At 61.0% G+C, this 22,735-nt stretch overlaps 2 protein-coding genes across 9 annotated transcripts in view; both read left to right on the forward strand.

Moving 5' to 3' along the window:
- Positions 1–6,684, forward strand: part of PTK2 (protein tyrosine kinase 2) — a 148,552-nt gene extending 141,868 nt beyond the window's left edge. For all 6 annotated transcript variants that reach the window (XM_053661086.1, XM_037166682.2, XM_053661085.1 and 3 more), the window contains 5 exons: positions 583–622; positions 989–1,095; positions 4,499–4,654; positions 5,334–5,414; positions 5,560–6,684. In XM_053661086.1, coding sequence (XP_053517061.1) covers positions 583–622; positions 989–1,095; positions 4,499–4,654; positions 5,334–5,414; positions 5,560–5,772 — 597 coding nt within the window. In that variant the 3' untranslated portion in view covers positions 5,773–6,684. The remainder of the gene's footprint in view (positions 1–582; positions 623–988; positions 1,096–4,498; positions 4,655–5,333; positions 5,415–5,559) is intronic.
- A 7,621-nt stretch (positions 6,685–14,305) lies between these two features.
- AGO2 (argonaute RISC catalytic component 2) overlaps positions 14,306–22,735 on the forward strand; it is a 71,133-nt gene continuing 62,703 nt past the window's right edge. For 2 of the 3 annotated variants that reach the window (XM_053660839.1, XM_053660841.1), the window contains exon 1: positions 14,306–14,517. In XM_053660839.1, the coding sequence (XP_053516814.1) occupies positions 14,496–14,517 (22 nt within the window). In that variant the 5' untranslated portion in view covers positions 14,306–14,495. Of the gene's footprint in view, positions 14,518–16,556; positions 16,643–22,735 lie in introns of those variants that run through there. The other variant, XM_053660840.1, reaches the window with a different exon arrangement.

Genomic DNA, 22,735 nt, shown 5'->3' on the forward strand with positions numbered 1-22,735 from the left:
GGCCCGCGAGGTGCCAGGGCGGGGCCGGGACTAGCAGCCTGGCCCAGTGGCCACAGGTGAACTGAAACTGTTGCAGCACGGCCGGCTGGTGAGCGCTCCGTGCTCCGCACACGCGCCGGTGTGGGGGGTTCACGCCACTGAGGCCAAGAGTGCTGACCAGCGGCGGTGGCCATGCCGGGTGGGGGCATTTGAGCTGTGGGCCACCTTAAAGAAAGGGCCTTGAGAGCAGGTGTCTCCTTGAAACCTCTGTGTGTGTGTGTGTGTGTGTGTGTGTGTGTGTGCGCGCGCGCGTGCGTGCGTGAACCAGCTTAGTGTTTGAAAGTGAGGAGGGAAGTCTTTCTTTCCCCAAGTAGAATGAGCTCCAGAAACCCTCTTCACTGAGCTATTCCAGGGAAGGGCGATCGTGGGCAGCTGGCTGTGCTGGCGTGGTCTGGGTGGAGCCGTCTTCTTCCCTGGTCTTGGGGCGGGAGCGCAAGGCTAACCGTTCCCTTCTTGGATGAGTGGGGTGCGGGGGTTGGGTGGGTGGAGCCGGTGGGGCCCTGCCCGGCCAGCCAGGTGCTGACTGAACTTCTGTCCCCACAGGCTGGAAACCAGCACGTCTATCAGCCTGTGGGAAAACCAGGTAAACGGAGAGGAGACTTTATCAAGAAGTTTGTGTGACTTGGAGGGAGCAGGTTTTATTTTACTTTTTAAAGATTGTATTTCTTTGTTTTTAGAGAGGAAGGGAGGGAGAAAGGGAGAGAAACATCAGTGGGTGGTTGCCTCTTGCACACCCCCTACTGGGGACCTGGCCTGCAACCCAGGCATGTGCTCTGACTGGGAATCGAACTGGCGACCCTTTGGTTGGCTCAACCTTGGCAGCGGCCGCCTCCCCACCACAAGGGTCTGCCGGGCACATGGGAACCGTGCTTGTGTCTGGGGGTTGGGGGTTGTTTCACTTGCTCTGTGGGAAGCTGGGTCACTTAATGAGTCTTGTTCCCTTTTCTAGATCCTGCAGCTCCTCCAAAAAAGCCACCACGCCCTGGAGCCCCCGGCCCCCTGGGCAGCCTCGCCAGCCTCAGCAGCCCTGGGGACAGCTACAACGAGGGCGTTAAGGTGGGCAGGGGCACCCGTCCGTGACGCTCAGGCGGGGCCGAGGGCAGCAGGCTCTGCTCGGTTTGGCTCCACACCCCTCTGAGAGCCAGGGGCAAGCTTCCCTGAAAATCTTCCCCATTTTCCCCCCACGTGACAGATTCTGGGGCTTCAGGCAGCTCCTGACTATCCAGGTCCCTCTTCACCGTGTCGGGCAGAGTGTTCCTTTGGAATGAAGTCCTGGGGTGGCTTCTGGTTTTAGAAGTTAATGAAGCCAGGATGCTGGGCAAATGAGACCTTCTGCAGGCTCGGTCCTCCGGGCTGTCAGGGTGGCCGTGGGGAACCTTCTTTAGCTGTCCTCACAGGGCCAGCGCTGCACCTGCTGTGCAGAGCCACCTGCAGACGGATGAGGGCCGTAAGGCACAGCTGCAGATGGCTGGGAGCTTCTCTGGGCTCCAAGCCTCTGCTTGCCCGCCTGGGGTTCTGACCCTCAGTCCCCGAGAGCCCCCCAGGGTGCTGGGCAAGCCCGATGGCAGCGGGCTCCATGTCCGCTCCGCTCCTTGGACCCGACGCACATTTTGTGTCCATTATCTCTGAGGTCGGGGCAGGCCGTCGGCTCAGTGGCAGCATTTTCCTCGGTGGCTGGCCCCTGTGCGCTCATCTGATGACCACGGTGTCCTCACAGACTTGGGCTCCCTCCCGGGTGGCCACCTGCCAGGAGCTGTAGCCCTGCGGACGTGTGCGCATCCGCCCAGGTCCCTCATACACTCACAGGATAGAAGCAGGCTCCCTGCCATGCCAGGGACGGAGAGTGCTGGGGGAGAGAAAATGTCATCTCTGCAGCCAAGGTGCGGTGGGCCCCACACCAGGTAGTCTCAGGAGGAGCAAAGCAGGACATGGCCCTCCCCGATGTGGGTTCTTGACATAAATCAAAGGAAGCAGGGTGGAATTAGGTTAACGGTCTCCTTCGGTTCCATGAGCCGCAGGAGCACACTTTCAGAGTGGCTTGTACTGCGTGGAAAGCCAAGGCAAGACCTAGATCTGATACCAGCCTAGAGGTGTGACCAGTGCTCACGTTCCCAGCGGGGCTAGCAGGGACAAACGGGACTGGCGAGGCCTCTCAGTGCAGGGTGTGGCGTCGGACGCTTGCCGAAATGTGCGGCGCGCCGAAGGTTTTTTAATCATCAGTAAGCGTGAGGTATGTGTCTCCGTTCATTACCCATCCGTTTGGTTCGGTCATCAGATCGGCCTAGGAGAACACTGCTCTATCACCTAGGCAGGAACTCGTTCAAGTAGGCTTTGGCCAGCAGTCAGTCCCTGTTTTTCACCTTGGTTGCAAGTCATCCGAGGCTGTGACTGCCTCCCACCTCACTGGGCAGGACTGGCTGCATCTCTGTGGCTTGTCCTTAGCGCCCACCAGGGTCTCCACGGGCTCAGGAAATAGGAAACGGACAACAGATGTCTGTCCAGACCAAGTTCTTGCTGGGGAGTGACCATCCCTGCGAAGAGGCCCTGGTGGCACCGCGCCAGTGCCGTGGCAGGAGGGGCCAAAGGGAGGTGCAGAAGCACATCCACTGGAGCGCCCCCCACCCCCCATGGAGTTGGAGCCACAAGGCTGCTCCCGTGGGAGCCCCTTCACAGCGGGACATGGCATGTCCTGCCCGCACCAGGCACTCGGTGCAGGCGGCACAGCTCCAAGTGACCCTCCCTGCCTCGTGACCCCGCACGGCACAGGGTGGGAGTAGGCCGTGGCCCCGATTCTGCACACCCGCACACCCGCACACCCGCACACCTGAGGGCTCCTGCTTTCAGACAGTTCCAAGGAAAGGACAGGACACACCTCCAGTTCCTTTGCCTCTTACGCCACAGTGCATAGTCTTGTTTCAAGCTGCAGAGAAAAAAGCAGTAAATCAAACTCGTAAGTTTAAAGTAAAGGAACCAAACCTTAAAAATTGCTTCAAAAGAAGAGCTTCTGGTTTTGTTTTTAAAGTGAGCTCCTAGCGTCTTTAAGCCCGGCCCAGTCTCAGAGCGGACTGTGGTGGTGTCCTGTCTCCAAGGGGGCCGGGCCCGGGGGCCTCCTCTGTGGCCACCTCCTCTGTGGTCACCTCCTCTGTGGCCACAAGCGTGTCTTCTCCTTTCCTGTGGAAGGCCCCTACTTCTTTGACGATTCTCGCATGGCTGCCAGATTGTCATTCTTGGGCTTTGCATGTTGTTTTCTGCATTTACTCCACGAAAGCAGGCGTGGTACGTGGCAGAGCTGCTCCTGGCGCGCCGGCGGCCCACCCCACTGCGACATCACGTGCCGGGAGCCGGGCACAATCGTGCCTATGTGTTCTGCTCATTTTTTTTACGGGGGTTTTGTCTGCTGCCTTTATTAATATTGTTTTTCTTTTTTCCCTCTCTCTGATAATTTCTTTAACCTTTCCTCACCTTCCGTTCGACATAGCCATGGAGGGTAAGCACTTCGTGTCTGTGTGTCTGTCCAGCTCTGTCTCATACCCAGCGCTCTGCATGTAACTGGTCTGCAGAATTGCGGGGGGGGGGGGCTGGAGGGGCGCAAGTATTCAGTTCTTCACCAGAAACCGTGGTGATGTCTGTGAGAGAGGGAGACAGGACCGTCTCCGCAGGACGGGACTATTCTCGTCCTGTCTTGTGCCCAGAAGGGGACTCCCGAGTGGAACTTGGCTCCCGGGGCAGAGGCGGCCCATGGGCTCAGGCGTGGGCGCCCAGGCCCCAGCCCCCCGCAGGCACATGGCTGAGCGCCGAGTCGGTCTCTGGGAAGGTGCGGCTGCAGCTGTGGCTGCGGCCGGGGGGCCAGTGTGGTGCTTAAGCACCACTGATGGCCTCCCAGAGGCCCTGGGCAGCTCAGCACCCAGCTTACCTTGGACCACATCTGGCGACATCTGTGCCTGGTGCTGGGTGGCCTCCTTCACCTCTGTCCCTCCCTCCCAGGAGCTGAGGCCACTCCCCCTGGAGCGTGGTGCTAGGCTGGGCTGGGGGCGGCCAGTTTACACCGCAGGACCCGAAGCAAGTGGTCACTGCGAGTCCGCATGCGGAATGCTCGGCCCCGTAGCTGGCTTCTTTGACATGCTCCGCCGGGTGTGGGACACAGACTCGTTCTCTGGGGGCAAAGGGCTCTGGGCTCATTGAATCAGTTCTTCCAGAGGATCTGGGGCTGTTAGTGTGCGTGTGATTCCATCTCATTTCCTTTAACTGAGCTCAAAGTTGGAGAAATGATGGCCTCATGTGTGTGTCACTTGGATGAATCATGCCATGTCATCCTCAAAGTGAACTCGACCCCACACGAATGAGAAAAATCGGTTCTGTGATCTGCTTTGATCTCTTTTAAAGACCCTCCCTAACTGTGTCGTGGTGATAGGCCGTCACCTGCCGGACATTAGAAAGATAACAGCTTCTCTGTTGGCAGCTTCAGCCCCAGGAAATCAGCCCCCCGCCCACTGCCAACCTGGACCGCTCCAATGACAGGGTGTATGAGAACGTGACAGGCTTGGTGAAGGCCGTCATCGAGATGTCCAGTAAGATCCAGCCCGCCCCGCCCGAGGAGTACGTCCCCATGGTGAAGGTACGGCTGTCACACCCATCCCCACAGGATGCCCTTGCTCTGCAGAGGCCCTGGCCCCTGGGTGGGGCTGAGCTGGGTCACAGCCGCCGTCACACCCAGGGCTGCTCCCGACCGAGGTCTGGGGCGCTGTGCTGGCGTGGCAGTCGGGTCAGGACGGCTGCACGGTGTGGGGGCATCGCATGCCGCTCGGTGCCTGCAGACTGGCCCTGTGTGGGCTTGCACTGTGGCAGCTGCGACACCTCCCTGCCAGCCTCCCGGGCCACAGAAGGGGTTCTGCCTGGGGAAGAACCAGTTCAGGGAGCACCGTGAGGACAAGGGCGTCAGGCTCAGGGCGTGCCGTCCGCCCTTTGCTGCATTGGCAGGTGCACCCGGGAGGGCAGGCAGGTGGTCAGCATAGTGTGGGTGGAAGTTCCGGTGGCCAGGAGAGTGTGGCTCCTGCAGCCTTTTCTCGTGAGCGTGCTCCCCACCCTGTTCCCAGGGCGGTCAGGCCCTGGCCCCAGGGGGCCAAATTTTGGGGGGAAGTTGCCTCATGACTTGAAAGGTCAGGCTCAGCACCTAGGAAAAGAAACGGAAGTTTTCCTTAGAGTAGTAGAGAGGAACGGAAAATGACACCTGGGACTCAGCTCAATGCTGCCTGTGACTCCGGTGCCACCTGACATGTGCAGTCCTGTCCCCTCAGGATGTCGGCCTGGCCCTGCGCACACTGTTGGCCACCGTGGACGAGACCATCCCCAGCCTACCAGCCAGCACTCACCGAGAGGTAGGGCCCGGCCCCTGCCTGGGGATGCCGGGCGGGCCCACCCGATGCAGGAGCTCCTCCCTGTGCCCTGCGCTGCCGAGGGTGCGCGGGAATCTCGCGGGAAGGTTGCTGGAGGCGGCCCTGCTGACCCCTCTCGTCCTTGCAGATCGAGATGGCGCAAAAGCTGCTGAACTCAGACCTGGGCGAGCTCATCGGCAAGATGAAGCTGGCCCAGCAGTACGTGCTGACCAGCCTGCAGCAGGAGTACAAGAAACAGATGCTCACTGCCGCCCACGCACTGGCCGTGGACGCCAAGAACTTGCTGGACGTCATCGACCAGGCGCGGCTGAAGGTGCTGGGCCAGACGAGACCCCACTGAGCTGCAGGGGCCTGCTGCGCTCCCCTCGCCACTCCGTGTCCACCAGCAGCCAGCGGCGCCTGTCCGCCACCAGCAGGGCCACGCCAACTCTCTGACAGCTGGTTAAAAGTCTCTCACACAAGTTCAGCTACATTTTGATTTGGGTTCATTTTTCCTTTTGTTTTTGAATCGGTGTTCAGAAGAGTCCAGGATCCAAAATGTGGTGTTTTTCTGAGAATGAAAGTCGTACGTGAGAAGCCTTTAGGGTCATGAAGGAGTGTGTACGCTCTGTGTTCGCGGACGCGGCTGGGACTCGTGGGCGCAGAGAGGACGATGGGAGAACCCGCCTCGGAGCAGCGTGCAGACTGGAGTCTGCCGCATGAGAACCCGCCCCGTTTGCCGTTCGCGGACCCCACTTGACGAAGCAAGAGCGTGACAGCTCTGTTTGGAAGGCCGTGCGTTTCAGACAGAGAACAACGGCCCTCCCGTCTTCTCCACTTTCCCCTTCCTGCGGGTCTGCAGGCGTCCGCGGGAGCCACTGGGGAGCAGGCACCGCAAGCCCTCCCCCCGCGCCGGGGCGGCGTGCGGTTTTGTGGGGTGCTCTCCACCAGCGCACCTCTGAACTGCACTGAGAAGAGGCTCCGACCCACCCTGTCTCCATTTTTATATAATTTATACAGAAAGATTAAAGCCATGTTGACTATTTTATAGCCACTGGAGTTAACTAACCTTCATCGTGTCTGTCTTCCCAGGAGGGGTCTGCGCACTGGAGCGGTGGGCATTCTCTGCTGCCCTGCCACCCCGCCCGCTCCGGTCACTGCTTTTGAGAACAGCACCCTCCCTTTGGTCTGTTGGGGGATATAAGTTATTCTCAGGAAGAATATAATGAATTGTACAGTTACTTTGGCCTATTAAAAAGGTGTTACCAGTAAAGGTTTCAGTGTAATATCCTTTCTTTTGGTTCTTTCCCTTCAAGCCATGTAAACTTTTTCAGGTGACTTGGCAGATAAAATAACACAGGAAAGCTCTCGATACTGATCCGCTTCTATTTCTTTGCCCTCCAGATAGGTCAAGGTTGTCACCACAGAAAGATAGCCCTTCACAAGTCACCCTGTTTGCTCCGACTTCTTACTAAGGGCAGACATTTGTCAAGGTAGGTGCTCTGTCACCTTGAGGGGTTCCCTGGGCAGTCCTGCAGTCACCATCCCAGCCTCGGGACCCACTCCTCCAGAGTCTGCCCGGGAAGGGCGTGGTCCGCAAGGGTCCCCCAGAGCTGCGCTGGCCACAGAGCAGAGCCGCTAGAGCCAGGGGCCGGGCCAGGACCAGGGCTGCGGCGGAGGCTTCCTGTGCACACACGTTCCTGCTGGGGTTCCGTGATGCTGACTTCCTCGGACGGAGGTCAAGGGATGGTCACCCTTGTGAGTTTCTCTTCTCTCTGGAGTCTCTCGGTGTCTGAGTTGGCTCCCTCCTTCTCGGGGTACGGAGAAGTGTTTGCCCAAAGTGCCAAGGGCGCGCTGTGGGGCTGCCCTGGGCACATGTGGTGTTGGGCGGCGTCCCCGGCCTCTGCCTGCTGGAAGCTGGATGTCTTCTTCCCTCCTTGCTGTCAAGACCAAACCTGTCCCCAACATTGCCCAAGCGCCACCCGTGGCCACAGGGACAGCGCCCGAAGTCAGTGCCCTTACCCCCGATCCTCTCCTCAGCACAAGGTGCTGCGGATGAGGTTCTCGTGCCACGTGAGTCTCAGAGAAAGGGGCTCCTCCGTTGTGGGAGTGCGGAGGCGGGACCAGTGGCGTTGCTTGGGCACGGGAGCCGGAGGACGGAAAACTGGCCGCCAAGGGCCACTGCCCGTGTGTGGGGTGTGGGCCGGTGGCCTGGGGCATTGGTGCTGTTGGGTGACCACACCTCATCCTGCCACTGAGAGCTGTCAAGTGAGACTGACCCTACCTGCCAAGCACCCTGGACTCTGGCCACCCCAGGACCCCTCCCGGCCGGCGTGCCACTGGGTGGGAGGAGGACACCTCTCAGACTCACCTGGCACACTCGGTGACACTTCGGTGAAGCCCAGTGGCAGTGTTCTCTGGGGTGAGCCCACGTTCTGAGATAATACCAGCCGAGAGCAGGCGCGACCTTCCGCAGTCTCTCTCATGTTGGATGGGGCTCCGTGAGACAGTGCGTTCCCGGTTTACCAGACCAGGTCCAGAAATGCTCGATGTCTGTCAGTCCTTGTTTCATCTTATCAGGTACCCAGCGTGAGCCACACCAACAGCAGAAAGGGGCGTGCAACGTGTGAGCCACTGGAGCGGGGGCGCCTTTCTCTCAGTCCCCGAGAAAAGCCAGTCCTCTGGAACAAAGTGAATGGAATTGTTTGATTTTCCACCCATCAGTTGTTCGGTCCTCATTTAATTAACCTCAAAGCCAAAAGCATCCGTCGTCCTGACAGCCAGCACCGGAAGCTGCTGCTGCTGCGCCCCTTGCCACGGGCTTGCCTGGCACCGCGGGTGTGGCCGCTGGGCCCGGGGCCTGTGGAACGGCACCTCGGTCTGTTCTCTTGCTCTTGTAGCTGCACAGTAGACACATTCGTTATGTCGGGTCTTTGTCAGTTTAATCTGAACTGCTTTCAGTAATCTCCCACATAGCACACAGGCGCTCCCGGGTCTCGTTCTTGGGGCGGGTGCCCTAGGAGCCCCGGAAGTGCGTGTGGGCACTTGGGCACAATGGAGAGCCGCCTTCCGGCACAGCACGCACGTCTGCCGGCCCAGGGCCTCGACCCAGGTGGTCTGCCAGGCGCACACGCCTTGGCTGTCCCCACAACTGCCTGAACTAAGTAAGCTGCAGGAAGAGCTTGACGAGGGCGTATGTAGAGAGTGACGACATATCGGCACAGGTGAAGATGAATTGACATTTCCGTGTCCCCAATGTGCTCTGGCTGCAACCTGGTGGCTCCGAATGAGAGGCGTCTGACGTCGGTCTCAGGAAAGGGCCTTTGCATCCGAGCTCCGCTGCCTCTGTGGCCGCCGCCTCAGGCCGAGTCTTGGTACTTTCTTCTTGGCTTTTCTAACTCACTCGCAACGTTAACCTAAAAATAGAAAGGCATCACAAATAAAGTAAATTAAAAGGCAACTAGCATTTATGTGAGTTTTGTTTTTTTAAAAAGAAGAGCTATTAGCCCTGGCTGGTGTAGCTCAGTGGATTGAGCGCACGCTTGCAAACCAGATATCCGCGGTTCCATTCCCAGTCAGGGCACATGCCCGGGTTGCAGACCAGTTCCCTGCAGGCCAGTTCCCAGCAGGGAACCCATGAAGGCAACCATACATTGATGTTTCTCTCCCTCTCTCCTTCCCTTGCCCTCTAAAGATAAACAAATAAAATCTCAAAAAAAAAAAGATTAAAAAAAAAAGAAGAGCTATTAGGAACAATCAGGCAGAAGCCGAGATAGTGTTCCGAGGAGGAGACGGGGGCCAGGGGCGTTGATGGGATGGGAAGGGACAGCGACGTCCACAGAAAGACGGCATCACCATGGTGCAGACAGGGCAGCGCAGGGATGGGAAGTCCGCGCTGTGTGTGTGACTCTCGGGTGGCACCCCCGCACTCTCGTCCTTGCAGACGGCTCTTTGGGGCACCATGCTGCCCGTGGTTGTTCCAACCCCCCGTTCCAGCGCCCCGGGGTTGGGCCGTGAGTGGTCAGGGTGGTCCCTCCAGGGCATCAGCTCCGGCTCCGTGTTCGAGGGGCTCCATTTTTTAGAGCACTTACGTATACACTTTAGAGTCATGTCGTCAGTTCTGACTTTTTGAAAAGCCCCTGGCAGTTGAGCTCAGTCAGGTCTTGCTGCGCACACCTGCGGGCCAGTGGCCAGGTGGCTCCAGCGCCACCTCCGCAGCAGCAGGACGGGGCTCCTCCCGGTGACTTGGGGGGCTGTGGGGAGGTGGCCAAGCTGGAACCGTGCCCCATCCCAGTGGCCTGAGTGAGTCCCATGCTGGAGCTCGGCATCCGTGGAGCACAAGGTCCGCTGTTCTCACACAGGCGGGCAAGTGCGGGCTCTCCCAGAGCCTGCTTGGCTCTGCTTTCTCAGGCAATGCCTGACAACCCTCTTCTCAAAAGGAGGGCCCAACGCAAGGTTGGAGGCCACCCCCCCACCCCACCCCCGTGCTGCATCGGGCCTGCATCAGGCCAATAAGGGACCACACAGCCCTGGTGTCTGTCCCACTGTCCACATTTGCCCTCAAAACCTTTGGGGATATGCACTGGAGCTTGTAACGCAATGTAAGCCAATCTTCCGGCATTTGGCACACACCACCCCTGACCACGTGAGCCCTTCCGGCAGGTTTGTGGCTGTCTGTGTGGGGTTTGCATTTCCCTGTCTGGGTTTCCAGGGGCCCCTTAGTCCTGGATCTCCCCTTTGGCGACAGGTGTGTCCAGGTCTTTTGCCTGGGTTCTGGGAGCAGTGTGCTTTCTCACTGTTGAACTCCGAGGGTTCTTTCGGGGCCCTGGATAAGGGTTCTCTGCCCTACATGTGGCCTGCAGATGCCTCCTCCCTGCTGAGCTGCCCTTTGACCCTCTCGCGGGCTTTTCCCAGAGCACCAGCGCCCCTGCTGGTGAGGCGAGGGATCTCCCTTCTCACTCACGCACTGGCCTCTGCTGTCAAGCCCGAGGGCTACCTGCCCAGCCCGGTCCCAAAGACTTCCCCCTACTGTTTGGAGTTTGGCCCCTCAGTCTGCTGCCCGTTTTCAGTGTGTCTGTGGAGGGACACCTTGGCTGCTCTGTCCTCACGCAGGGGCCATTGTGTCCCTGGATGTGTCTCAGACAAGCCTGTGCACTCCTGTGTCCAGGGGCGACGCGGTCTGTGGCATCAAGGTGCCCATGCCCCCAGGCTGAGCAGGGAGGGGACACTGATTGCTGACACCCTGGGGACCCTCTCTGGAGCCTCTGCTGGGTGCATGAAACGGCACAGTGATGTGCCCGCTCAGGCAAAGTGACCCCCGTGGCGTACTGGGTCCGAGGGTCAGACTGGCTCGGGTGTGCGTCAGAATCTTCCCCAGTCCTGCACACCCTGGTGTCCTTAGCTGAGACAGGCAGCCACTGTCTGAATACGGTCTGAGTGTTCTAGTTGGACAGGGCCGTGGAAGAGTCCCACCACTCGGGGTCTCCCAGAGCTCCTGGGACCCGGAGGGGCCCATGACAATGAAAGGGTTCTGTTGTCAGGCAGGCTCCCAAGGCTCCGCTCCCCTCCCTCCTCTTTGTAGGAACCCCATTCTTAACACTTGGTTCAAGGCTCTGAGAAGGCCTGTAGTCGGTCAGTCTAGTGGCATTTAACTCCAGTCTTACCAGTGTGTTTGTGACCTCGGCACCCCTCCTTACTGTGTGCAAGACATGGTGTTTGAACAACAGTAATTGATGGGAAGGGGAGGAGAGAAGGAGAGAAATATCAATGTAGGGTTGTTTCTCGTGTGTCCCCCACTGGGAACTGGCCACTGGCCAGGCACGTGCCCTGAAAGGGAACCAAACCACGGTCCTTTGGTTCCTAGGCCCGCGCTCAATCCATTGAGGTACACCAGCCAGGGCAGTGGCGTATTCTGGTCCAGAGAGCGCTACAGGCCTCTGAGTGGAGAGTGTGTGGGCGTGGTGACCACAGGAGGGCGTTGTGGAGTGTGGTTGCTGGTCTGCACTGCTGGGGCTGGGGCTGGGGCTGGGGCTGCCCAGCGCAGAGGACCCTGCAGTATCAGCACAGAGACCCCCAGGTACGGAGCAGTGAATGGTGTGTGTGTGTGTGGGGGGGCGGGGTGCGACCGGGCACCAGAGGACCCCTGAGTACGCCCTGTTTGATCAGCACCTAGCACTGGGCGTGAGCCTGGAGGAGCTGGCGGCCGCCGGATTGCGTGGACCACCGGTAGCAGATGAGGGGCAGGCAGGGCGTCTGGGCTTGTCTTCGGGGAACAAGTGTTGGCCCCACTGGGGGCGTGGGAGGAAAAGCAGGTCCGGAGGAGGAAGTCGGTTTGCAGTCATGCCCCAGAGGAAGGGGGCGGGTCTTCCGCACGGCTTGGAGGGTGCGGCCCGAGGAGGTGGGGCAGGGGGCAAGCCCAGGCAGCGGGAGGACCCCACCCAGAGCCTGGGCCAGCGCCCCTCCACCAGCAGGGGTCGCACTTGCCTATCGGCCTCAGCAGGAAGCGACACTATATTGACTGGCCTGCAAAAGAACCCTGGCTACAAACTTAACCAGCATGTGTGCTCAGAGGTAGGCCCCCTGCGAAAAGACCCGAGCGGCGTGTGGGAGGCGGGAGGTCCCAGCAGTAGCTGCAGGTTACGAAGTTGAGTCATTTGGGGATTTCGGTGTCAGCACCGTGCCTGGCGGAGGGCAGCGACTTTCACTCTCTTCATGTCACAGCACATAAGCTGATCCCTAAAAGTCTGCAGAACACCGGAAATAGAGCTTTTGCTGATATGAAAAAAAGGTATGATTTTGATTCATTCACATCAATCACATGGCTATTGTGTTGGGTGTTGTGGCTCAGGTGGCTACAACAACATTTTTTCACAAATGAAAAAATCAGATTTTTTCATTTGCCAGTGCAGGGGAAAAGAGGTCACTAAACAGAGGTATTGCATGTTTTAGGGGTTCTTGCAGTGCTGCGTTGGAAATGGCTGGTGTGGACAGCGGTGACAACGGGCATGGCTAGGACAGGAGAATACCTCAGTGGTGAAATACGGTGAAGACACAGAAAAGGACTCGACAGCTGAAGTGGGACTGACTGCCCGGCCCAGCCCCAGGGCCCCTCTGGTTGCAGCAGAACCCGCCCCCCCCCCCCCAGCAGTACCCACCACTCTGCTGCTCATGGTGCCCTCCTTATGTGTTGTCTCTCTCTAGCTTTTGGCTGTTAATGGTGCAGCCCTGAGCCCAGCTTTGGTCAATAAATGGAACCACGCAGTTGGCTGGTGGCTTCTCCCACCCAACGGCACTGCTAGGCCACGCGGAGCTGATGGGCTTGAGTCCAGCTGGTCCTGCTTTGGGAACATGGGTGGCCCTCCTGAGCTATTTCTGCAGGGGGGCAGGGGCCCAGTCCTGTCCTGGATAATGTTCCCTGGAAGCTGCCCGTTGTCCTGTTAGGACCCCACCACCAAACACTGGTCCCCAGAATGGATGTGCACAGCCCCGCTCTCATGGTGACACTGAGAAGGAGCCCGAAGGTGGTGAAGCGGAAGACCCTGGCAGGGCACAACAAGCCGGCGGCCCCTGAGGGGCACTGGGCACTCGGTGGGGCACCTGGACCCCACACAGAGCGAGGTGGGCCCAGGGAAGGGCTTTGAGCAAAGCGGGCCCAATGTCAGATCTTTGTTCAGAGGAGACGACTGTCAGGCAGAGAGCCAGGAACTGGGAGAGCGGCTTCAAGGGCTCCCTGGGCCACCCAGGTCACCTGGTCCACCTGAGCAAGGCCGGGGGTGGGGGTCTGAGAGGCAGGATGGGCCGCAGATGCGGGCCCCCGGCAGTGATTTGGTGGAGTTGGGGGTCCTTTTCAGTGTCTGCCTGGAGGAACCGCTGATTTCCCTGCACTTGTTCTGGGACACCCCCGAGGGTTGCAACACACCTACTGAGTGGGGAGCCCCCTGTAGGCAGGACTGGAGTTCACCCTGGCATCAGGCTTGGGCCCCGGAACACGCATCTCCGTGCAGCCCACACGCAGATATTATACATTTGTGGGGCGGAGGCGCCAGCAGGGGAGGATGTTGCAGGGTGGTGGGCACCTTGGCCTGGTTTCCCCTTCGGCTTCTAATCGCCCCCCATTAAGGGACAAAGGAGGCCCTTGCTGGCGGGGTAGCTGCCCCGGAGCCAGCTCCAGAAAACCTCTGGACCAAGGTGGGGAGCGTGAGGGATGGAGGGTTTGCTTAGGCGGAGGCCCTTCCGGCCCAGGCGGGGCCGGAAAGCGTGGCGGCCCCTGGGAGGCCCCTGAGTGCCTGGCCTGGGGGTCATTGGCCGTTGTGGTCGCGTGCGAGGGCCCCGACGCGCTCAAGTTCACATTCTGAATCGGAAGCAAGCTTCCCGACCTTCAGGTTTCGTTAATAACTTAAAAAAAAAAAACAGGCTGAGATGCTGGGGCGCCAACAGGGAGTCCAGCCCCAGGCCAGCTTCGTGACTGAGCGCACCAGCCGGAGGCGGGGTGACGGTGGGGAGGGTCCTGTGCCCCCCTCACCCCGGAGCAGCCAGACCATGCTTCCCACGCACACGGGAGGCGGTGGGGAGACGGGGGTCGGGCTGTCTCGTCTTCCTCTCGGGTCTCCGGCAGTGACGCGGTGCTGGTCCCGCCCCGCCCCGCGGAGGCCACGTCACACATCTTAGTGGCTGCGAGGAGCGCCCCCGCCCGCGGCCCCCCAGCCCGGCCCCGCCCTGGATCCCTGCCCACCCCGCGGGCCCCCACAGCAGCCCCCAGACGAGCGCGCGCCCGGCCGCCCTGGGGCCCCGCAGCCCCGCCCTCTCCCCGCAGCCCCGCCCTCTCCTCCGCAGCCCCGCCCTCTCCCCGCGCCCCGCCCTACAAGCCCCGCCCCGCCCGCTCGCCCCGCCCGCCGCCGCCGCCGCCGCCGCCTCCGCCCGCCGCCCGCCGCCCGCCGCCCGGGCCGCGTCGGGTAAACCTGTTTGGCCAGGCGGCCGCGCCGGGGCGGATCGTGCGGCCGGCGGCTCCCTCGCGGCTCGCGGCGTCGGGGCCCGTGGCGCGCGCGCGGCCGCCCCTCGGCCCCGGAGCCCCTTGGCGGCGCCACCATGTACTCGGGAGCCGGCCCCGGTGAGTCCTCCCTGCGGCGCCGGGCGGGGGGCGGTTGGCGGGCGCGGGCCGGGGGCGGTGGGGCCGGGGCCGGGGAGCGGGGCGGGGCGGCGGCCGCGGCCGGGCCTCCTCGGCCGAGTCTCCGGGGCGCCCCGCGCGGCCTGCGCCTCCCGCGCCGCCGGGCCCCGCGCGTGTAGGCCCGAGGCCGCGTCTGGGCCGCCGCGCCGCCGCCGGGCGGGCGGGCTCGGGGCCGCGGGCCGCGGGCGCGGAGGCGCAGGCCCGGGTCCGGGAGCGGCGGCGCGGCCCGGAGCGCGCTCGGTTTCGTTTTGCTCGGCGCCGGCGCTTCGGGGCCCCTCTCGGAAGGTCAGGCTGCGGAGGCCCGGTGCTGGCCGGCGCCTGGGGCACGAGGGCTGCGCCCCGGAGGCCCGGGCGGCGGCGCCCCGAACCCCGAGACGGCCTGCGGCCCGTTCTCAGTCCAGACCCGCCGCCCCCTGTTCCGGTGCTAATTGCCTTCCACAGGGACGGGGAGAGGTGAGGAGGTCGGCTGCGCGGCGCGCGGCGCCCCTCCTCGCCAGTCAGCCTCTCTGCCTTTGGAAAAGTTCTAAAAAACTTCAAGTGCTAAAAGCAGCGCCCCCCCCCCCTTAAATGCACAGTTAGGAGGGCGGTCGACTTGCTGGGCCGAGAAAGTGGTCTAGTGTTGGGGAGCGTTTTCGCCGCCCCCCGGCAGGCACGTGGCTCCTAAATTTCCCGCTGGCCCTGCCGCCTGCACAGGGCACTGCCTGTCCCCTTTGTCCGCCTGCAGGGCCCCGCCCGGCTCCGCGCTAGGTGGTCCTGGCCCTGCGCTGGTGCTTTCGTGCCCCGGACCCTCCTCCGCCGCCGTCTGCCCGGTCCGGACCCCACCTGCCCCAGACCTCCAAATCCGGAGCCCGGAAGCCCCTCCTGACACACTCCGGCTCCTGGCCGGGTCCCCCGCTGCTGCCTCTGCTCACAAACAGCTCTGTCTGCTCCTGGGACTTCTGAGTGCCTTTTTTTTTTTTTTGGTGTCACTTGGAAAGCTTCTTCGGGGCTCAGCCTGACCAACTTTTAAGGGAAATCAGCGATTACAGAATGGCTTTATTTAACCCTCCACCTGGGAGATGACTCCTGCCTTGTGGGCAAGGGTCCTGGTCTCTGGTGTCACAGTCTTGGGGGCAGATTTGGCTTCTGATGCTCTGTCGGCAGCCCCTCCCCCTTGCACGAGGCTCTCCCCTCTCCTTCCCGTGAAGTGCCCAGCAAGTGTTGGCCTCCACACATCCATTTTTTCCAGAAACTCAGTTTAAAAGTTGAAGGCCTGGAAAAAGTGAAGAACCTTGAGGAAGGTCAAGCTTTTGTGTTGTGTTTGATTGACATCCTCGAATCCATTGGACAGCTCGCTAAGTCAGTGGAGTTCGTTTTAAAGGTAGACAACAGCAGCCGGACAGGTTGAGAACTTGCCAAGGTCGTAGGGCCAGTGGGCATGGGGACAACTGTCTGCTCCCCGGCTGACTCTGTATACTCTCCTTACAGAAGGGGCGGTCTGTCTTTCTGACCTTGACCCACAGTGAGAAGTACCTGTCACTTGCAGACCCAGCAGTAGTGTGGGCACCCACAGGCACCATTGAAACCTGAGCTCCAGAGGCAGGGCTTACCTGACCGGGTGCCCTGCCCCTGATGTGTCCTTTCTTTCTCCTTTTAAAAATTGCGTTGGCCCTCCCAGTCTGCGGGCTCGCTCTGGTTGCTGACTGCTTTGGGGAGACCCTTGCCCTGTTGGCGTCCCTGGGTCGTGGCACAGTGGGCACAAGCTCACCTGGCATGGAACGGCTCCGGCTGAGAAAATCGGTGGGTCTGGCGGGCGGCCCTCAGCTGATGGCAGGGCTGGGGCGAACCCTACCTTCAGGCCGCGTGGGTGCACCCGGATCGCACCGCCGTGAGGCTGGGCAGGCCGACTCTACACGCCGAGAATCCTCATTTTGTTTCAGAGGAATTTTTGGAAGAGTCTCTTCATTGAAACTTCTAAATGCATTTCCTAATTCAGGAGAAGGAGGGGACAGTCATCTGCTGCGTTGGACAGAACTTCAGATGGTGTCGCTGCTTCTCATTGTGGTACGCTAACTAAGCAACTCACCGAGTAAGTTAACTTGTGGAAAGCATCTCACAGGAGGCCTGTGTGGTGTCCTTCACAAGCGCTGCCTCGAGTGTGAGTTAACGTCTGGGCTCGGGTGCTCAGTGTGTTACTGTGCTCAGGTGCTTTGAACCGTTCGAAAGAGGTGGGGTTTGGATTCTCCGGCGAATCTGAGCCTTCGCAGGTGGACGGTAGGTTAGGCTTTAAACCCACTTAACTGCCTGAGCAGATTCCTCCTGTGCGGGGTGCGTTTTCTGAGCCTAACTGCGGGGCCCCTGCCGGGGTTGCTGCAGAGCAGCCCCTGGGACCCCCGAGGTTTGTCGGAGGGCAGTCTGGAGGGGCCGTGGGCTCTGGCACCACCGCACCCTACTGTCCCCCACCCTGCCTTATCTTGGTGGGCGTGTGACCCAGCCCCCCACTCACAGTGTGTGTGCACTGCCCCCCAGATGAGGTGGGGTGGTTGTGCAAAGCCCCTTGGATCTGTTCCAAATCTTGAAGAAGGATTTAAATAAGAGGATAAGAAAAAGATGTGAAAATTTTAGCTCCTAAAACCTAAAGAAGCAAAATTTTTTTGTTATTTCTACCTTGGGTGTCAAGAGTTTTCTCAATGCCCAGGGGTTTATTCTTTTTTTTTCCCTTGTCTTTTATTGATTTCAGAGAGGGGGGAAGGGAGGGAGAAAAAAGAGAGAGAGAAACCCCCTGTGAGAAGGAAACTTGGATCTGCTGCGTATTGCACGTGCCCCATCTGGGGACCGAACCTTCGACCTTTCAGTCTGTGGGCCACGCCCAGCCAGCCAGGCCACGCCCCGTTTATTCTTTCTAACAGGAGTTGCCGCGGCGCTCCTGTGACTGCCAGTCTGACAAAATACATTTTTGTTTCTTGAATTGCTTTGGTGAACCTTAGAAAATGTAACTCTTGATTTTTAAAAATAGTTTCCGCTGTAAGCTGATGTGAAACTCGCCAGGCAGGGGCCGAGTCCAGCCCCCTTGCATCCCTCGGCAGGTTGGGCTACTGCCCGGCTTTCCCGCCCCCACCTTGCCTCGGTCCCCCGAGCTCTTCTCGGAGCCCTCCAAGGATAGTCCCCGGGCTCGCCACCTCCCGCAGGACTTCAGTGCCGCGTTTGAAGCCTGGCGCACTCTTCACCCTGGCTTACCGTCACACTTAACAGGCCATAGTCACTTTCTCTCATATCAGAAGTATGACTAGGGTTGGTTGTTTCAGATCCTGGATTTTTAAAAAGTTCACATAAATTTGGCTTTACGCCTTTTTTCCACACCATGAAATGGGAATAACTTCAAAAAAACTTTTACTTATTAATTTAAAAGAAACGCTGATTTCTTGTTCCACTTTTTTATGCATCCATTGGTTGATTACTGCATATTCCGCGACTGGGAATTGAACTTGCAACCTTGCATATCGGGTCGGTGCTCCAACCCAGCGGTTCCCAACCTTTTTCACACCAGGGACTGGTTTCTTGGAAGACAGTTTTTCCACTGGCGGGGGATGGGGGATGGTTTCGGGATGATCCACATGCATTACTCTCAAATGCACCTCCTGCCGAGTGGCCCGGATCCGAGGAGGCCCGGACCGGTACCTCACCCACACTGGCAACTCCGGGTCCTCCCAGCAGCCCCTGTCCCTGGTTCCCCCCAGCCTCCTGACCAGGTCTGGTGCTGGCTGTGGGCCCATCCCCTGCCCTCCAGCCAGGTAAGATATCATCACACAACATGTTTTTCCCCCGCCTTTTCCTGTGAAGTTTAGGATCCTGAAACTGGCACTGGTCCTCTGCGCTCTTCTCATCTGTCTTTTGGGAGAGCTGCACCCCGTCTCCGCCCCTTCACCTTCTGACCCAGAGACTGGCAGGTGAACCGGGCGCTCTCGGTCACTTCCCTGGGCCACCTGGCCTGCCCGGGGCTAACGGACAGGTCGGGAGCCCAGCCCCCTGCCCAGGAGCATTTCTGAGCCTTGGGCTGGTGGACAGAGGCAGGGCTGACACACGGTGAGCTGTCTTGCTCCTTGGTGTCTTCGCACGTGCTACACCCCAAAGTCTGAAGGGCGCACCTCGGCCTGTGAGAGGCCTTTGCGCTGGGCAGGCGGTGTGCCACGTGGGCAGTCTGGTTCTGGAAGGTGGTCGGGCTGCACTGCAGGTGGGGGCAGGGCCTTGGCAGCGCTCGGGGCCTGGGGAAATCCTGGCAGGCTGCAGGGGCCAGCACAGCGGGCCCTGCGGGTGAGGGGGCTGTGTCTGGGGGGGCACGCGGGCCTTTGCGCCCCAGGCATGGTGCCCTGGCTCGGGCTCTGGTGTGGCTCTGGTCTGCACCGACCAGTGGTTTGTTAGCAGGGGTGCCGCTCACATCTAGGCCCCCATGCTGCCCCCACCAGTTCTGGGGCTTTGGTGAATAGCGTAGCTTTCCTAAGCCTCAGCTTTTGTACCTGGAAAATGGGGGTGGCTGCGCCCCTTGGTGGTCGGGAAGATGAGGGGGCTGAGCTGAGCCGTGCGGGCTGGAACCTCGTGAGTCATGGGGGTCCGGGCGTGGGGCCTGTCCTGTCTGCCCCCAGGGGGTTCCTAAACCTGGATGGAGAGCCCAGCCCAGGGCCCCCCCAGAGGAAGTGGTCCCAGGACGTGATGGGCTGAAGGCTGCTCCTGGTCTCGGGGACCCTGGCAGTTGAGTGTTTGCCCTGGCGCCCTGATGGGGTGCAGGGTGAGGTGGGGTGACCCACCCTGATGGGTGGCCACCCTGGGTCCAGCTGGTCTCCTGGCAGCTGGTGACATGTTAACACACAAGGAGAACGAAGGCCCAGCTGCTTTGGAGGCAGAGTCATGAGTGGCCTGTGGACGTGAGTGGGGGGCTCCAGGAGGCTGAGTGAGGCCCCCCCCCGGAGAAGGGGCTGGGAGGGCAGTGCAGAGGGACCTGGTCCAGGGCCTGCGCACTGCTCAGCGGTGGGGACGGGGCACCCAGAAGGCTGCAGCCTGGTTCCCGCCTTCAGCAGCTGGTCACAGAGTCACCTGGAGGCTTCTCCCGCCTCGGCCCTGCTGCGGGGTGGGCGGGGGAGGAGGGGAAGTGGCCTGGGGACAGCACCCTCCTGAGCACGGGGGCAGAGAGGCGTTCGCCCCGGGACCGCTGGGCACACCCCCGAGAGCAGCATCGCCAGCGTGGTGAGCACAGTGCTAGAAGGTGAGACCGGGGTGTCCTGAAGAGGGCTTTGTGACGGGGGACCACAGAAGTTGAGTGCGTGTGGTCCCTTTCCTGAGAAAGCGTGAGGGCCCAGTGGACGGCCGCACTGCGGTCCGGCCCCAGTGTGGCGCGGGTGCCTTGGGCACAGCCTGCCTGAACTTCACTGGACTTGGGGCAGAAGGGGACTTCTGGAGGTCCCTGCCCCGTGTGCGGGGGTCTGCGGTGAGACTCCTTCAGTGCCCATCTTGCAACAGACAGGACTCCAGGGAGGCGTGGGCCCGGCCATGCGCCGGAGAGCCCCGTTACTGTGGTTCACCGGGTAACCTCTGGGTGTGGCTGGCACCCAGAGGTGCAGAGAGAGGCGGAAACGCTGAGGTTCAGAGGTCAGGCTCCCTGGGAATTTATCTTGACACCATCAGGCTTGTCGGTTGGCAGAGAAGCTAGAGCCCCACAGGCCGGTTCACGCCGGCCGGGGCCTGGTGCCTTGCATCCTGCAGGCCTCCGTGAGCATGGGCGGTGGGAGGCCCCCGCGTGGGAGCGCGCTCACCGAGCTGTCAGGCCCCCACAGGTCAGCCAGTGCGGCTGTCACTGAGCTCTCTCGAGACCCCACGGTGGCGTGGGGGCATTCCCTCCACCGGCTGCCTCGAGTCTCGGTCACAGACCAGGACCAGGGCTCCTGTCCCGGGTGGCTGGGGGCTTGTGTCCAGTCCTCAGTGCCTTTCTGTCAGAGCGTGGCTCCATGCCCCAGTGGAGCGGAGGCAAGGGAGCGAGGGCCGGTAAGGGAGGTCTCCCCGGGCTCTGCGGCCAGCAGGCGGTGGCCTTGTTGGCTTTTCATGGGAACCAGAGTTAATGCCGCCAGGAAAGCAAAGGAAGGCGTAGGCAGTGGACGAACCCAGGCGTGCGGCGCCGGGAGCTCTGGGAGTCGTCGGGTGCCCCCGTGAGCTGCAGCACCTTCCCCTGCCCCCCTAACCGCCCCCCCGCCCCACTGGGACAAGGCCAGCACACTCTCTAGGTCTGGCCGACCTTGCCTGAGTCCTGGTGGTGTTGGCTTAGCCGCTCTGCCCCTCCGAGGAGAGGTCCCTGGCCACATGCCGTCAGGTGTGCATCCCCAATACGTAACGCTCACCAGGTGCTCTGTCCAGGGCAGGGGGGACCAGCCCCGACACCTGGCACACCTGTTCCTGGCAGAGCCTCCAGACCCAAGTGCCGTGCTGTGCGGGGAAGCCATGTAGACGGGACTTGGGCAGGTGGGGACCCGCCATGCCCAGGGAGTGCCAGGCTCTGTCTCCAGAGGGGGCCCAGCCACAGCCCAGTGGAGGCCAACATTCTGTTTGTAGTCTCCACCCAGCCACTCTGGAGCGGCCCCATCTGTGGCTGTGGGTGGGGGACGTCACCGGGATGCTCTGTTCCCTGTGCGTGCTGCCTGGTGAGGTGCACGGTTGATTAGCCATCCAGACACACGGCTCATGCAGGAGCAGGTGTCAGACAGGGGAGGCGCCCTGCCCACCTGAGACTGGCGATTACAGCTTAACCTTGAGCTCTGGTACCTGACGCTCTGGGGATAGTGCGAGCACCCGAGGGGGCGTCACAAGGGAGGCCGTCCCGCAGTGTCTGGGCCCAGGGCCCGAGGAATGGGCTGCTCGGCGCTTCAAGATGCTGAGTACGACGCCTGAACTCCAGGAAGGGAGGCAGGCGTGGTGCTGAGCGTGGGAGCTCGGGCGGGCTTGAGAGGGACTCCGGGCCCAGGAGGCTCTTGGGAGAGGAGAGGCAGCTCTTGAATTTCCACGAGGACCCCTGAGGTTGTTGTTAACGGGCTGAGCAGGGCGGGTGGAGGCCCGGGGTCAGCCTGGGAAGCAGGGCCAGCGTGCTGCCCCGGCCCCTACGCCCCCAGCCTGGAGCTTCTGTTTCGTCAGAGCCCGAGGCCCAGCCCCTGGGCCTTGTTGGTCTTAGGTGGACCCCCCCAGTGGGAGCTGGAATCAAAACATTGCATAAGATAACTACAAAGCAAGGGTGTCTGCCTGCCTCTCCCCTCCCCTCTCCCAGCCCACGGAGCCCCTGGGTGCCGGTCTGAGGCGCCAGCAGCCCCCTGCACCCACACAGGCGGGGTCGGCTCTGCCTGCTTCTCACGGTGGCAGATCGTGACACTGGACTGAACCAGGGTCCAAGTCAGGCCCTGTTGTGACTGGAAGGTGTCTCTTCAGTATCTTTGTTAAAAAGACTTTGTTTACTTATTTTTAAAGACGGGGAAGGAAGAGAGGGAGAAAGAGCATTGATGTGCAAGGAAGCATCACTGTGCGGCTGCCTCTCACACGCCCCCAACTGGGCCCAGCCGGCAACCCAGGCTCGTGCCCGGACCACGGATCGACCCTGCCACCTTTCGCTTTGCAGGATGACACCCAACCCACTGAGCTACACTGGCCGGGGCTCAGTAGCTCCTTAAAATAACAGTTTTGTTGGTAGAGTTTGTGCGGCGCTTAATGTGCGAACCTCGGTGTTTTATCATGTTCACGGACCTGGCCTCACACCACCACCATGTAATTTGGAGCATTCCAGGCCGTCCCACCCCCGAGGAAACCCTGTGCCCGTCCGCTGCCCCTGCCCCTGCCTGAACGGCCATGGCGCCCTCCAGGCCCACAGCCCGCCGTCCTCTCCCCACTTCCCCAGACGTTCTGGTTGCCGCCTGGCCTGCAACGCCAGCCGCTTCCCAGCCTGGGTCTCCTGATGTGTCTTCCTGGTGTCCCCAGCGTGTCCCTCTGTCCTGTGTGGGCTTCGTGCGGGAGGAGTCAGAGCCAAAGGCGTAGCTAAGGCAGCCCCCACTTTGTCGGGGTGGTGGGGGTACTCGCCGCTGAGACAGGCTCCTAGGAGGCAGGTCTATCGGTCTCCTCGCTGCGGTTGCCCACGGGGACTGTCCCACGCTGGGACTCC

Source organism: Artibeus jamaicensis, unplaced genomic scaffold, assembly GCF_021234435.1.
Source record: "Artibeus jamaicensis isolate MK-2021 breed Jamaican fruit bat unplaced genomic scaffold, CSHL_Jam_final scaffold_916, whole genome shotgun sequence".
Taxonomy (NCBI): Eukaryota; Metazoa; Chordata; class Mammalia; order Chiroptera; family Phyllostomidae; genus Artibeus; species Artibeus jamaicensis.